General features: G+C 51.7%; 4 protein-coding genes and 1 pseudogene across 4 annotated transcripts; 4 read left to right on the forward strand and 1 right to left on the reverse strand.

Annotated features, from left to right (window-relative positions):
* Positions 1–755: 755 nt before the first annotated feature.
* SAPIO_CDS5541 (putative Glycerol:H+ symporter (Gup1)) lies at positions 756–2,993 on the forward strand (the record flags this gene model as incomplete). The annotated part of the gene is made up of 5 exons (XM_016787849.1): positions 756–1,008; positions 1,120–1,187; positions 1,276–1,857; positions 1,925–2,786; positions 2,887–2,993. The coding sequence occupies 5 exons, from the start codon at positions 756–758 to the stop codon at positions 2,991–2,993; spliced, it is 1,872 nt and encodes a 623-aa protein (XP_016642164.1).
* Positions 2,994–3,465: 472 nt separating this feature from the next.
* SAPIO_CDS5542 (uncharacterized protein) lies at positions 3,466–4,416 on the reverse strand (the record flags this gene model as incomplete). The annotated part of the gene is made up of 2 exons (XM_016787850.1): positions 3,466–4,176; positions 4,297–4,416. The coding sequence occupies 2 exons, from the start codon at positions 4,414–4,416 to the stop codon at positions 3,466–3,468; spliced, it is 831 nt and encodes a 276-aa protein (XP_016642165.1).
* A 1,351-nt stretch (positions 4,417–5,767) lies between these two features.
* On the forward strand, positions 5,768–6,790 carry SAPIO_CDS5543 (annotated as a pseudogene; the record flags this gene model as incomplete).
* Positions 6,791–8,880: 2,090 nt separating this feature from the next.
* Positions 8,881–10,444, forward strand: SAPIO_CDS5544 (UDP-N-acetylglucosamine pyrophosphorylase; the record flags this gene model as incomplete). Its single annotated transcript, XM_016787851.1, has 2 exons — positions 8,881–10,278; positions 10,379–10,444. 2 exons carry the CDS (start codon positions 8,881–8,883, stop codon positions 10,442–10,444), a joined length of 1,464 nt encoding a protein of 487 aa, XP_016642166.1.
* Positions 10,445–11,637: 1,193 nt separating this feature from the next.
* On the forward strand, positions 11,638–13,641 carry SAPIO_CDS5545 (Methionine--tRNA ligase; the record flags this gene model as incomplete). Its single annotated transcript, XM_016787852.1, has 2 exons — positions 11,638–11,830; positions 11,918–13,641. 2 exons carry the CDS (start codon positions 11,638–11,640, stop codon positions 13,639–13,641), a joined length of 1,917 nt encoding a protein of 638 aa, XP_016642167.1.
* Positions 13,642–14,826: the final 1,185 nt, after the last annotated feature.

Consider the following 14,826-nt stretch of genomic DNA (forward strand, 5'->3'; position numbering starts at 1 on the left):
AACTTGAGATCTGTGTGTGTGGCTGTCGATGGGAGGATGCAGAAACCCTCCCCGGTCGTCCTGTGATTAGAATTACCAAGTAATGTGGAACAGGCACCTATGTCTAACGGGCCTGTTCATCGACCCTGTCAGGTATCTAACCCACCAACGCCTTCCACTTGGGTGGTGGTACGCAATCAGTAGTCCAACTTCATAAGGTACGAAATAATAATATCAATGACCCGTTGAGCTGGGACTGGATCGACCGGGGGGTCGCCGGTTGAGTTTGGGGTATTAAGATTTTAAGACTTGATCAATAATTAAACTGTTGCTTGATCTTCCAGCGCTGCGGAAGATGCCAGCTAGGCTATTATTGGATGCGGCTGCAGAATGGTTTTGCGCAGCCAAAAGTTAGAACCCACTGAAGGTAACGTTGAACCGCAGCTCTAACTCGTTCCTCCCGGTTTTCAGGGGCGCCGCGTGTCAAGTATCAAGATCGCGTGGGGACACATTGAAATTGTCCTATGCCTCGTAAAGAGTCGTACGCATCAAATCGATCCAACTACCCATTTCTCTCCCCACAACTCCAATTCCCCATGGTCGACCGCGCACTCCTTCGCCGACGCTGACGAATTTCATCACGAGCCATTCCGATCCGTCGATTCCCTTCGTTTTAAAGAGCTCCTATCATGTGGTGAAGAGCTCGTCGATCTGCGCCGAACAATATCCCCCCTCCCCTTTCGCTTTTACCACCCCTCTCTCGCTGGTCCACCGCCATGGGGCTTTTTTCCTTCCTCCGATCCGTCTACGATGTGTCGACTTTAGATACGAGGTTTACCACGCCGTCATCCGTTCCTTACAAGACGGTACTCGAGTCGAGACATGATCCCCTTGCGAAGGACTACACTGCTGGCGTCAAGGCCAAGGCCCAGCCGTCGAAATGGAGGACTCCCGAGTTCTTGCTCTATGGCCTCATCTTCATAGTGGTAGTGCCGATGATGATATGGATTCCGTTCAGTGTCTCGAGACGTACGTAGCAGGTGCCCTTTGTGATTCCTTTGCTCCTCCGGCGTTTCCGTCGCATCGTGGGGAGCTTTAGCGAGCACGAGCCTTGGCGTTGATACTAATTACTTCATCTAGCATCGCACCCGCAATGGTACAAGTTCCGAACGGTACTAGAGACAGGATGGGTTCCTGGTCGTCAGATTGTAAGCTTGCCTTCGAAACCTCCTTCGCCCCCGGCGCCGGCGCCCTGGCTTGCCAATACCTAACGATCGGTCCGCTAACTCGACATAGGACAACTCCGACATGCAATACCGTACCTTCCGAAAGAATCTCCCGTTCATGGCCCTCCTCCTCATCTTCCATCCCCTTTGTCGCAAGGTCTGGAACCTCGTCTTCCCACTCCGAACGGACAGGTACGAAGGGAACCACATTGCCGCGCAAGGCACCACTCGTCTGAACCAGCGCGCCTCGTTCGATTTCGTCTTCGCCATAGTGTTCTTGATTGTCTTACACGGGTTCTCTGCGGTCAAAGTCCTCGCCATCCTCATTACCAACTACCAATTAACAACGAAACTTCCACGAAAGTATGTTCCGTGGGCGACATGGATTTTCAACATTGGCATTCTGTTTGCCAATGAGCTTTGTGGAGGGTACCCTTTCAAGAAGATTGCCGCCATGATCACCCCGCCATCCGGCGATATTGACCTTGGCGCTGTCGACCCTTTGTTGGTTCAATTGGGTGCTTGGTTGGATAGGCGCAGCGGTCTTCTGACACGTTGGGAGGTGCTCTTCAACATTACCATTCTGCGCCTCATTAGCTTCAACCTCGACAGGTATTGGAGTCTCGACGCTGGGCAGTCGAGCGCTCTAGAAGTATGTAGCCGGTCCCTTACGGAGACTCCTTTGAAACACCTGGTGGGCTCAAGCTAATACACAAAAGAAGAAGCAGTTGGACCCGTCCAATCTCTCAGAGAGGGATCGAGTCTCCATCTCCGCCGATCCTCAAGATTACTCGTTCCGAAATTACTTGGCTTACGCCGTCTATGCCCCTCTATACCTAGCTGGACCGATCCTTACCTTTAATGAATACATTTCCCAGTCTAAATACCGCTCCGCGACGATAGATACGGCTCGAACCATTCGTTACGGCTTCAGATTTCTCGTCGTGCTCCTCACTATGGAGCTCATCCTCCACTTCATTTACGTCGGAGCCATCAGCCTCGCATACCCCGTATGGAGCGACTACACCGCCGCCGAGCTATCACTCCTCTCCTACTTCAGCCTGATGATCATCTGGCTCAAACTACTGCTCCCCTGGCGCCTCTTCCGGCTATGGTCGCTCATCGATGGCATCGATCCGCCGGAGAACATGGTGCGCTGCGTCAGCAACAACTTCAGCACTCTGCACTTCTGGCGAGCTTGGCACCGCTCCTACAACCGCTGGCTCATCCGCTACATCTACATACCCCTCGGCGGCGCCAAGTTTACGAGCCTAAAACGCTCCGTGCGCTCCGTCGTCACGTACATCCTCGTCTTCACCTTCGTCGCGCTGTGGCACGACATCCAGCTGCGGCTTCTCATCTGGGGCTGGCTCATCGTGCTCTTCCTCATCCCCGAGATTATCGCCACGAAACTATTCCCGGCGAGTAAGTGGGAGGGCCGCGAGACGGCGTACAGGATGCTGTGCTGCGTTGGCGGCGTGGTGAATGTGCTTATGATGATGTCGGCGAATCTTGTTGGGTTTGCGGTAGGTCTGGATGGGTTGAAGAGTATCCTTTCTGGCATTTTGCAGGATCGGCATGGTAAGTCTCTCTTTTCTTTTTTGCATCTCCAGCCGGACTTTGCCGTCTTCGTCCCTCGAACTTGGAAACGTTCTTTTGTGTGCTAATGATGATTGTTTAGGCGTTATGTTTTTGGTTACGGCTTGTACGGCGCTTTTTGTTGGCATTCAAGTCATGTTTGAGGTTCGCGAGTCAGAGAAGCGAAAGGGAATCAACCTCCGGTGTTAGACGCTTCTTTTTTCTTTGGTTTGTTGAACTCTCCTGAAGAGATGTATTTTTATAGGTCTTTTGTTCCCTTTCCTCGTTTTTTTCTGAGTTATTTCCTTTTTCTTTTTTCTCTTACATGATGGTATTAGTAGGTTCCTTGTTCCTTGTCTGCATATAGAAACATCAACGAGTTTGGATTGTAATTATTATTATTACTATGGCAAAGGTTCTTGAGGCTCTGGGGGAAAGCATGCTCCGTAAAAGGGGGGTATATTCAAAACAATTCGAACAAGGAAAACATTGATGCTGACCCAGGAAAAATCAATCAAGAGCCACTGCTTGAACCATGCACCAACACCTTGATGCCAATGGTAAATCAAGCAGAGTACCGAGGTATCAGTCCATCGTTAAATCCAAAAAGAGCAGATATAGGCCGACATGATCTCCCAGCTGCAAAAGATTCCCCTCCACAAGATGTTGAAAATATTCCCGTCTACTTCTGCCCAACGTCGATTTCGGGATCGTGCTCGGTCCGGCGCTGGTGCGCAAACTTGCCGTCCATGTGCATCTTCCTTTCGGTAACCCAGACCCTAAACCAGATGATGGCCTTGACGACGACGAAGATGACAATCACGGCAACGAGGATGCAAATGATGTACACGGCGACCCAGCCAGGACCGCCGGGCCCATCCGGGCCGGAATCGAGGAAGTCATAGGGATAGAAGCCTTTAGTAGCATGGGTGATGTAAGCGAGCGCCAGGTACAGCGCAAGGATGATGATAAGCCAGAGGATATGGATCCAAGGCGGCGGCGCCGTACGGGGAAACGCGACCTCGAAGAGCGCAAACGCCGAGTTGAGGCCGTGCTGGGAGATTTCCTTCCAGCCGTTATAAGTGACGGTGTACCAGGGACCGTCGTAGAGGATGGCCCAGTAGACGATGGTGACGAGGAACGGGTAGGTGACGACGGTGGTGTAGAAGAGGCTGTGGAGAGCCTGGAGCGGGCGCGGGAAGCGGTCGAGGAGGGGTCGGGTCGTCAGCGCGTAGGTGAGGGTGTGGAGGGAGGCGACGATGAAGTAGAAGGTGAGGCCCCAGTAGGTGAGAACGGTGAAGTAGGAGAATTCGTTGCGGACGGGGGCGCAGCCGGTGTCGCTTGCGCAGGTCTTGCCGATGATGAGGAGGCGGGTGATGAGGATGTAGAGGCCCTGCGATTGTTAGAAATATGGTGGAAAATTAAAATAAAAAGAAAAACAAGAAGAAAAAAACCCGGATTGGTGTTGCGACAGTTGGCATCTTCGATGTCTCTTGAGCGACGTTCAACTTACAATTATGGTGCGGAACGCGAAGAGGACGAGTGGTGGGAAGAGCCAAGAGGTTTCGAACCTCGAGGACGGATCCCAGAGGTCTGTTCCGAAGGAGAACGCATTTCGCACCGCCTTTATCATTTTCGACTTCGGCTTCTGCTTCTTCTTCTTTCTCTTCTGCGACCGTCTTGAACTCCCTCTCTTCCCAGGTTAAAAGATGTTAACACGAAACGGAAGGGGGGAAGGCAGAAGGAGAGAAAGGAAGCGACGAAGATCGTGCAGTAAAGTAATAATAAAATGCAGACGGAACAGCTTTCATGTAGGAAGTAATACGAAGTAAAAACACCAAGACCAGTCGCGCAAAAGACCCTTCGCCCTCCGTCTTGGTAGGTTCGCGCTGCTGACGATGTCACTCTGCACGGTCAAAAGACCATGCCAGGGTTCGAGGGTTGGCCAATGAACGGCGTGGGCAGACAAGCTGGACCGGAACGGGCGCCCTGTGGCCTGCTGGATCGGGGATAAAGGGATCATTGGTGCCTTGGCCGAATCTGGAGAAGCTCTTTGTGGACACCGGCCAGCACTTTTGACCTACTTGGAATGTATGGAGTTGTCCACCATGTCTCAGGTGTCCTCGGCCGTATTCCCTATTGTATGGGGGTTTGCCCGATGCGGCTCGGGAGAGCTGTCCAGCTTATTATATCATTTTTATTATTATTTCTTTATTTTTCGAAAGTGATCTGTGGGATGTGAGCTGGAGGTACACAGCATGAGATTTTGATGAAATCCATTTAATTATTTCTGCCCGTGTCCTCGAACGTGCTTGATGTTAGCAAACAGCACAGCTTAGAGTTTCTAAGTCAGGTTCCTAAGTTGTTGGGTGAAGTGTCAAGCTTGTGGAGCTGTGAACCGTCTATACAAGGTACGGCTAGTGTCTCGCCTTCTCCTAACGCCGATAACTTTGAAGACTCCGATCACCGTCCACCATCCTTGCGTGTTATAGTGTCCTTTGCTATCCTGATATATTCTTGAGTTTGCTTCCGAGTTGGCTGGTGATGACATGTATCTTAAATCTGTGCTTGCTCGTTCAATGTCGGCCATGCACCGCCAAAGGTGCATGGCAGACCTCTTCTCTAGTTCTCAACGGAGCTCTTGGAGATTCCGGGAACCGGATGAAAATCCAATCATAGAATATAGACCTCTGTAGCTCTCGGTATTAATTCGCAACGTGTGACCAAACTAGTGATAGAAGTCAACATTGAACCCGCGCTTTTGCACATTTCACAGTGGGTTAGCGTATCAAAAGCATCGACAACGTTGAATAGGATCTACACGATTGCTGCCTTCGATCATCTCTCTTCTACAAGTTTTTAATTTAAAGTCGTTTACTGGTCATATTCTTCAACAACGTCATTGCATCATTTTGTCTACACCTACGACTTGAACATGTACGTGTAGTGTAGCCAACCATGTTTACTAAGAATCACTAACCAGCATGGCACTCAGGTCCAACGCTACTCCCGTGCTCTACCAGCCAGGGAAGGGCCTGCAGCTAGAAGTCCTCGAGAGCTACTACGATCCGCCCTTACCCGAAACAGTTGGGGTACTCATCCTCAAACTGTTTAGCATCACCATGTCCCCCGTGATGGACGTTGTCATCAGAACCATACCTGGCAGCAATATCCGCGCAGTGCTCAAGCTTTATGATCGCCGGTTCGGCACAGATCTCCGGGACATCTTAGATGAGTACGTGCCGCATACGGCGGCGGACGAAACTTTATTCCAATCATTCGTACGACGGGGAGAGATTGGCCCTTTTCTTCGCGAGCTAGAGGAGAAAAAGAAGGCCGAGCTACTCCCCCCGCGTGCTGGCGACCTCCTTGATGGCACCCCGGAGGGTAGAGCGAAGTATGAGGCGGCCCTATGGCAGGATTGCGATGAGTACTTCGACTGTGAGACTGAGGCGTACGCGCGTCTGAAAGACCTCCAGGGCATCTCGATACCGCGGATGTACGCCCATGTGCGGCTCGTGCTACAGAACTCTGACGTACCTCCGGACTTGATACAATCAGAGACGGCGCCTTACTTTGAGATCAAGGGCGTTCTTCTGGAATGGGTCCCCGGATATAATCTACGGAACATAGCCACCTCGCCGCTAGCCCCTCCAGATCCGGAGAAGTGGCAAGGTATAGTGCAATCTGCCGTCGATATTGTGCACGATATCAATAGACGCGGCGTTATTATGAGTGATTGTCAACCACGCAACGTAATAGTAGACAGACGCTCACAGACGCCGTTCATCATCGACCTAGCCCAGTGTTACTTTAAGGACAAGTTGATTGAACTATGGGAGGAATGGGGGTGGCACGAGGATGAGGACTGGGATCCGGATGCCGAGTATTGGCGCCTTGCGGGGACCCATGATAACCCCGGGGCGATTGGAGCAGTAATGGCGAACCGACTGCTACGGGCTAAGGCTATGAAGTTGAATATCAACTATCCGGATCTCAGCAAGTAAATTGACGGTACAATACTGGCCCGGCTAGAGTTCCATAATGTAATCGAATAAAACCGGGTCGATATCAAGTGGGATTTATTCAAGAGTGCAAGCTATCACCGCTAGCGAAGAGGGTTCAAAATAACTAGATGGTCAGACTTGCGTGGGCCTCGTCTTGTGGGATAGGCGATTCGCTTGCCATCTATCAACATCGTAGCTGTTAGTTTCTCACCACCAAGTATTTAACGAGACGTTTCTTGCCCAACAATCGCCTACAAGTAGCTTCGAAGGACGGTCCCCTCTTCTTACGGGACGCCAATAGCAAAACTCATCACACCAGCATGGTCCTTGTGAGTTTCCGGTTCACATCTTTTAAGGTTCTTTATCGACTGAAGATCACTGCTCTCGCTCAGATGGAAGTCGGGAGCACGGCTCTTGTCTCAGCAGGCTGCCACTAGGCGCGGGCGGCTGAGGTGAACGAGACGTCTAACTTGTCCGCAGACTTTTTTCTACAGTCATGAAATAATGTACCGTGGCAGAGTCTTACAACTGTCCACGGACGGTACCTTTCACCATGTGGCTTAATTCTCTTGATCTTGATCCGTCAAAAGCCAAGTCTTACATCGAATCGTTTCGATTTCCCGATTCCAAGGCTGCGGGCTCAACAACTGTTTCAAGGCAGGCTCGACTGCTCAGAACCGATATAATATGATGAGCGACTTGCACTACTCATGAAAACAAGGAGCGAAATATCTCCCCGGCCGATCGGAGATTTAGATTTTAGTTCAGCAAGCGTCTAGAGTCCGTCGCCCTCTCGAGGGCTGACGATGTAGCAATCCACGAGAGATGCGGGCAAGCCAGCTTACCAGCGGCGAGAATGACAATCTCCGGATAAAAAGATGTGAAGGGACCTGCCTTAACATCGCCTCAGAGATCCCTGGTTCCCAACCCCGGAAGGCTAGACGGAGAACTACTAGAAACTTTTCCTGGTCTGGTTCGTACCAGGCTCGCAGCACATGGCAACGAGATTTAGACGAGGGATGGGAATACTGGATGTTGGAGCTTGGACCATAGTGCTTTATGTAGAGTCGAATGGTGCGGAAATATGTTGCTCCAAATGGATGCAGTGAGATTGATTTTTCCTCTTTTCTTTACTTTGTATCCTTTCGATTCCCAAGCAGTTCAATTTGGTTAGTATTGTATCATTCAACTTTCAGAAGTTCGTGTCGTTCGAGTTCGCTGTCTGAAATTGCATCAATTGATTGATCGTCCTGGTTCGGGCGCTCAGAGCTTCGTACTTCGTACTTCGGACCTTCTTCAACTGTCTCGCACTGCTCAACCCTATGGATTCAGCTCCGCTCAGCCCATGTGATGCGTTGATGGGGTGGGATGAATCCCAACAGGACGGCATAAGCCGCAAAGGTAAAGGTGTAATCAATTTGGACGAGCTTCCCTCAGAGAACATTCTGATGGTGTCAAGTTCGTGGAAGGAATAAGGAACCAATAAAATGTTCAATGATGAACACACACCACGTTGTCGCCTTTCTTGCCTCACTGGAGAAATCGCCTGGAACCCGATGGTGGCTCGGCAATTGGGCTCCACCTTCTCCCACTCCAAGTGCCTCCTTCCACCGCCCCTGTTCCCCGAAGGGTTCCAGGGCAGGGGCAATACAGGGAAATAGTCAAGTGGGGAAGTCACTGGTGAGGCTGGGCTAAGCCTGCTGGGTCAATCAATCAATACGAGCAATTAAGAGTGCCTGTAATGCAGCCAGCCAAGACCCCTGTTTGGCTCCATTGGGCAATTGTGCCCCTCAATGACTTCAGGGATTCAAGCTTCCAGCCCCGGGCGGGTGTAGCGTCGGAAGCTGAGCTGACGCCGTCTCACCCGTTTCTCTGGACATAGTTTATCTGGCCTGAGGTCCCCTTTCTCCTTTGTAGATTTTATTCCCATCGTCTTTCTTCTTGTTTCTCCAGGTTTCGTTTCGTTGACGCTTCTCGTTCTTCTACAGAGTTTGTTGTGTTACCGTCGAGATACCCCTTTCCGTGAAGCGACCCCACTAGCTCCTCCCCTCTATTTGAAGACGTCAATCTCAACGAATTTCCTGCCCAGTATGGCTGCCCCATCTGCTGAACGAGTCGCCGACCTGAAGGCAAAGTACACCAAGGCTGGTCAGGGCCAGGTCTTCACATTCTACGATAGCCTCGATGCCTCTGAACAGGCGACGCTCTTCGAACAGCTCGAGAAGTTTAAGCCTGAGTACATCAACGAAATCACCAACCGGGCACTCAACCCCCCCAAGGTCGAAGATGAAAGCGCGAAAACTGGCCTCGAGCCCCTTCCCGAGTCCGCCAGGGCGAGTATCCTCGACTCGGCCAAGGATGATATCGATCGGTGGTACGATCTAGGTCTTGACCTTATTTCACAGAACAAGGTGGCGGTCGTCCTCATGGCCGGTGGTCAGGGCACTAGGTTGGGCAGCTCCGCCCCCAAGGGCTGCTTCGACATTGGCCTCCCCTCCCACAAGAGCTTGTTCCAGATCCAGGCCGAGCGTATCCGGAAGATCGAGGAACTTGCCTCCAAGAAATCGGGTGGTGCTGCCGCCGTCGTGCCTTGGTACGTCATGACTAGCGGTCCTACCCGCGGTCCCACCGAAGCCTTCTTCAAGGAGAACAACTACTTTGGCCTAAAGGAGTCCAACGTCGTCATTTTCGAGCAGGGTGTTTTGCCTTGCATCTCCAACGATGGCAAGATCCTCCTCGAGTCCAAGTCCAAGGTTGCCGTAGCTCCCGATGGCAATGGTGGTATCTACCAGGCCCTCGTCGTCCAGGGCGTCCTCGATGATTTGCGCAAGCGGGGAATCGAACACATCCACGCGTACTGTGTCGATAACTGCCTCGTCAAGGTTGCGGATCCCGTCTTCATTGGCTTCTCCGCCTCCAAGAATGTCGATATTGCTACCAAGGTCGTCCGCAAGCGAAACGCCACTGAGTCCGTCGGTCTCATTCTCCTGAAGAACGGTCGACCCGACGTCGTCGAGTACTCCGAGATCGATGAAGCCACCGCCTCAGCCGAGGACCCTCAGCAGCCCGGTGTTCTCAAGTTCCGCGCCGCCAACATTGTCAACCACTACTATTCGTTCAGCTTCCTCGAGAGTATTCCTCAGTGGGCTGACAAGCTCCCCCACCACATCGCACGCAAGAAGATTCCCTATGTTGATCTAGCCACTGGGGAGAGCGTTAAGCCCACTAAGCCCAACGGCATCAAGCTCGAGCAGTTTGTCTTTGACGTGTTCCCCATGTTGGAGCTTAGCAAGTTTGCTTCTCTGGAAGTGAAGCGCGAGGATGAGTTCTCGCCACTCAAGAATGCGAGGGGCACTGGTGAGGACGATCCCGATACTAGCAAGCGCGATATCATGGCGCAGGGTAGGCGCTGGGTCGAGGCTGCTGGTGCCGTCGTGGAGGCAGAGACTGCCGACACTGGCGTCGAGGTGTCCCCTCTCTTCAGTTATGTAAGTTGTGCCCGCACCCGCAACACATTATGATTCTCTCGGGTCCACCCACAATGTCTACGGAATGTCTACGGAATCAATTTCGCTAACATGGATATAGGGCGGCGAGGGCTTGGAGAAGCTCAAGGGGCAGACCATCCGCGCTCCGACGGTTCTGGACTCGTAAATTTCTCTATCCACGGAAAATGTTGAAGGATTAAGATGACTGAAAGGAAAATGGAAGGGTTCAGTGGTATGCACGGGTACAAAAAGCTGTGGCTCTTGCATGGGTACATTGATGTATGTAGCTGGCAGGGAGTTCCCAAAATAGGAACGACCTCGACAGCTTAGAAAAAAGCTAGTTTAGCATATACGACTTGACGTTCATGAAGATAGCCTTATAAAAGACGACATCGATAGACAGACACTACTATGAAGGTGCCACGGAAGCCGCCGCAGTCCTCATGGATCTGTCATACTCGAGTTGTTTTCAAGCATTGGCAAAGCTCAATGCGTACAGTTGTACAATGGTCCTTTCCTATGGAAGTCCTGATTAGGCTCTAATCAATGTCAATCCTGCCCTTCGAATTGAGTCGAATCGTTCGTTGCAAGCCCTCGATTTAACAAGTTTAACAAGCCGCCCTTGAGATGACAAGACAAAGTGAATGCACTAGACCAATTGAGCAAAATGAGGGGTCAAGTGGGAGGTACTTAGGTACCTGAATGAGGTGCGTGACCCCGCGTCGCAGCCGGAATTTTGCGTCAAATGCCAATCGAAATCTTGAGCATCTCCAAGAAGACGTCAGGATGCGCATTTCGATTGCAGATGTAAGTTTTTGCAGTCAAGTGTAGCCAAATTGATACCCAAGATTCTTTCCAAGGAGCCGTAGGCTTGATGCATTGTATTCTTCGTAAAATACAGCGAACCCCAATGTTTAGTCGCCACATCGGACATTGATGCAGATGTTTGCTGTTTGTCTTCTCTTGCGCGGCTCAAGTGCTCTTTCCTCTTCCCCCTGGTGGCGTTTTAGATGGTCTGAATGATGTGAGTCACTTGATTTCAAAGTCCAGCTTTGCGCCCGCCCTCAAAATTTGACTCTTGCTGGTCTCCCTTTAACATCAATCGGTCCTCTCCCTGCTCGTTTCTCAACTTAGAAAGCGTGTGGATTCCTTATTGAACCGTAAACATTGAACATTGAGATTCGCTTGCAACATCGAAGTCTCTCGGAGTGCCCCACTCTATAATACACTACCTTGTACCTCGTTCTATCCGCCCCTCCATCGAGCGTCGAGAAAACCTACTTTTCACATCCTCCTCTCTTAGCCCCGTTCCTCCCGTCACATCTCCAATCTTCATCTGCCCCGCACTACGAACTTGCCATGGCTGAAGGAGCGCAGACTGCCAAAAGCCCAATCTTGCCCGAACCGGGCAGGAGGAACGTGCTCATTACGAGTGCGCTTCCCTACGTCAACAATGTTCCTCATCTTGGCAACATTATCGGATCCGTCTTGTCTGCCGACGTGTTTGCGCGGTACAGCAGAGGCCGAGGCCACAACACTCTCTATGTTTGCGGTATGCTCCTATAGACACTCTCCCCGACCCCTTCTTCCCTATCCTGCAGAATTGATATTTTCCTAACTTAAAACGAATCTCTGGTAGGCACGGATGAGTACGGAACGACGACGGAGGCGAGAGCTCTAGTTGAGGGTGTCACTCCACGAGAGCTATGCGACAAGTACCACAAGATCCACGCCGACATTTACAAGTGGTTCAAAATCAGCTTCGATATATTTGGACGAACGACTACCGAACCACAGACTGTCATCACTCAAGAAATCTTCCTCAAGCTCAAGGAGAACGGCTTCCTCGAGGAGCGCAATACCACCCAGCTCTACTGTGAGCACCACCATGCTTTCCTCGCCGATCGATTCGTTGAGGGCGAATGTCCCAAGTGCGGATATGGTGATGCCCGCGGTGACCAATGTGACGGATGTGGACAGCTCTTGGACCCTCTCGACCTGAAGAAGCCTCGCTGCAAGGTCGAGGGCTCTACTCCCGTCACCAAGGATACGAACCACATTTTCTTCAAGCTTGATAAGCTCCAGCCTGAGATCGAGGCTTTCTTCCAAGAGTCCTCTGTCAAGGGAGCTTGGTCCCCCAACGCCAAGCAGATCACGGCGGCTTGGTTGAAGCAGGGTCTGGATGGTCGAAGCATTACGAGAGACATGAAGTGGGGAACCCCAGTCCCGCTCCCTGGCTACGAAAAGAAGGTTATCTACCCCTGGTTCGACGCTTGCATTGGCTACGTCTCCATTACTGCCTGCTACACTGACGAGTGGAAGAAGTGGTGGTACAACCCCGACGTCCAGCTCTACCAGTTCCTCGGCAAGGATAACGTTGTCTTCCACTCCGTCATCTTCCCCGGAAGTCAGATTGGCACCCGAGACAACTGGACCAAGCTTCACCACCTTGCGGCGACCGAATACCTCACGTACGAAGGCGGCAAGTTCTCCAAGTCCCGTGGCATCGGTGTGTTTGGTGACTCTGCCCAGAAGACCGGCGTGGGTCCGGATGTGTTCCGTTACTACCTTCTCTCCCACCGACCTGAGGCGGGAGACAGTGAATTCAATTGGGATGACTTTATCAGCTGCAACAACAACTTGCTTCTGAAGAACCTTGGCAACTTTGTCAGCCGCGTTGTGAAATTCGTCAACGGAAAGAACTACAGCAACGTCGTGCCCAACTACACCGAGTACCAGGATGCCACCATTGACGAGTTCAAGGCCGAGATCAACAAGCTCCTCGCGCAATACCTCGAAGAGATGGATGCTGTAAAGATCAAGGCCGGCTTGGCCACCGTTCTCTTCATCTCTCAGGCCGGCAACGCCTTCCTCCAATCCCACAAGCTCGACAACAAACTCGCCGAGAACGAACCGGCCAAGTGCGGTGCCGTCGTCGGCCTCGCCCTCAACCTGATCCACCTCCTTGCCGCGGTCCTCACCCCCTTCATGCCCGACACCGCCGCCTCGATCCTCGACCAGCTCAAGGCCGAACCCATCCTCATCCCCGACACCTGGACCGCGGACTCCATCAAGCCCGGCCACGAGATCGGGAAGGCCGCCTACCTCTTCGGCAACATCAAGCCCGAGAAGGGACTCGAGTGGCGCGAGAGCTTCGGCGGTGACGAGGTGAAGAAGGCCAAGGAGGAGGCCGCTGCCAAGAAGGCGAAGAAGAAGGCGGCTATGAAGAAGCCTAAGGGGCAGAAGCCGAAGGTGGATAAGAGTGCTGAGGAGGCGGAGGCTGCAGCTTTGGCTGATGCGACTGATGAGGAGTTGGCGAAGAAGGCTGCTGAGGTGACGCTGAAGGCGGCGCCAGGGGCTTAGAGGGGCGGAGAAGAAGAAGAAGAAGAAAGAGAAGAAGGATATGGGTCTTGGGGGAGGAGTAAAGGAAATGTGTATGGTTGCGGGTTTGGTTTAGGTGCTGTGGGCTGCTTCTGAGCGCAAGCGCACGCTCGGTTGGGCATGAGATGTTCCTGTAGAGTAAACGGTCGTATAGAGGGTTGAATTTGATGAGTTTTATGAAGAATCGATCTTCCAAAGCCTCTGGCATGGCTCGAATAGAAACGTGAACATTGTGGAGCCTTCCGTTTACTCTGAACTCAAATAAGGCCGAAGAATACTTGGGCAGGGACACGACGATATAATCATGGAGGAGAAGGATGGTTTAAGGCTGTGCGGGAGATGGCCAAGAGCCAACCGAACGAGTTCCATTCAACATTTGTCTACGAGCTATAGTGTACCCCCGCCAAAGACGATCTCTTTCTGTTCCAAACCTAGTTTGAAACGCACTATCTCGTCATAAGCTCTCGATATGGCGAGTGGAGATGAGAGGGAAGATCAACCTTTGTGAGCGACAGCAATAGCGTAGAAAGCAAAATCATGTTCCTTCGAGCTCCCTCGCAGAAGGAGGAATTTGAAGTCGAGTTGAGACCGATGTTTCATCTTTCTATTAAGACATTACCGATGACCGATGTATTATGTGAAGGATGCTGATCCTGAACTTCGTATCCAACTGGTCACCGGCATTGACCCCGTCTTATTGGACACGCCTTGTGGACAGTAAGTCGATGTAAAAGTGTACATCCCCTCCCTGAAGAGGATCTCAGCCCAAGCTAACCCCAACTCATGCCGATGAAGATCTTTGGGCATCAGATCTCGTTCTCTTCGTGGAAGAATCAATCAACACCGTTGCTGGAGACGCAGGCACTGTCCCTCTTGACGCCCTAACTGGGGATTTGCTTGTTCCCTTTGCATAAGAAGTCTCCCGCCAGAATATTGAAAAGTGAAGAGGATGGGTTTTCCGGTGCCTGCCAAAAGACCATCGCATCCTTGACCTTACTATGAGAGATCGTCGTCTGGGCCAATAATACATCCTGGGTTTACCTTCATTTGGGCAGATCCCAGCAAGGTAATCTAGAAGAGCGTGCCGACGCCCCAGCTTCTCAAGGTCTTGGCATCTCTCTGCGCAGATCTCGCCCAGTCATCTGGGAAGAAAACCGTCTTACACCC

This window comes from Scedosporium apiospermum (assembly GCF_000732125.1).
Source record: "Scedosporium apiospermum strain IHEM 14462 chromosome Unknown SEQ_SAPIO_0099, whole genome shotgun sequence".
Taxonomy (NCBI): Eukaryota; Fungi; Ascomycota; class Sordariomycetes; order Microascales; family Microascaceae; genus Scedosporium; species Scedosporium apiospermum.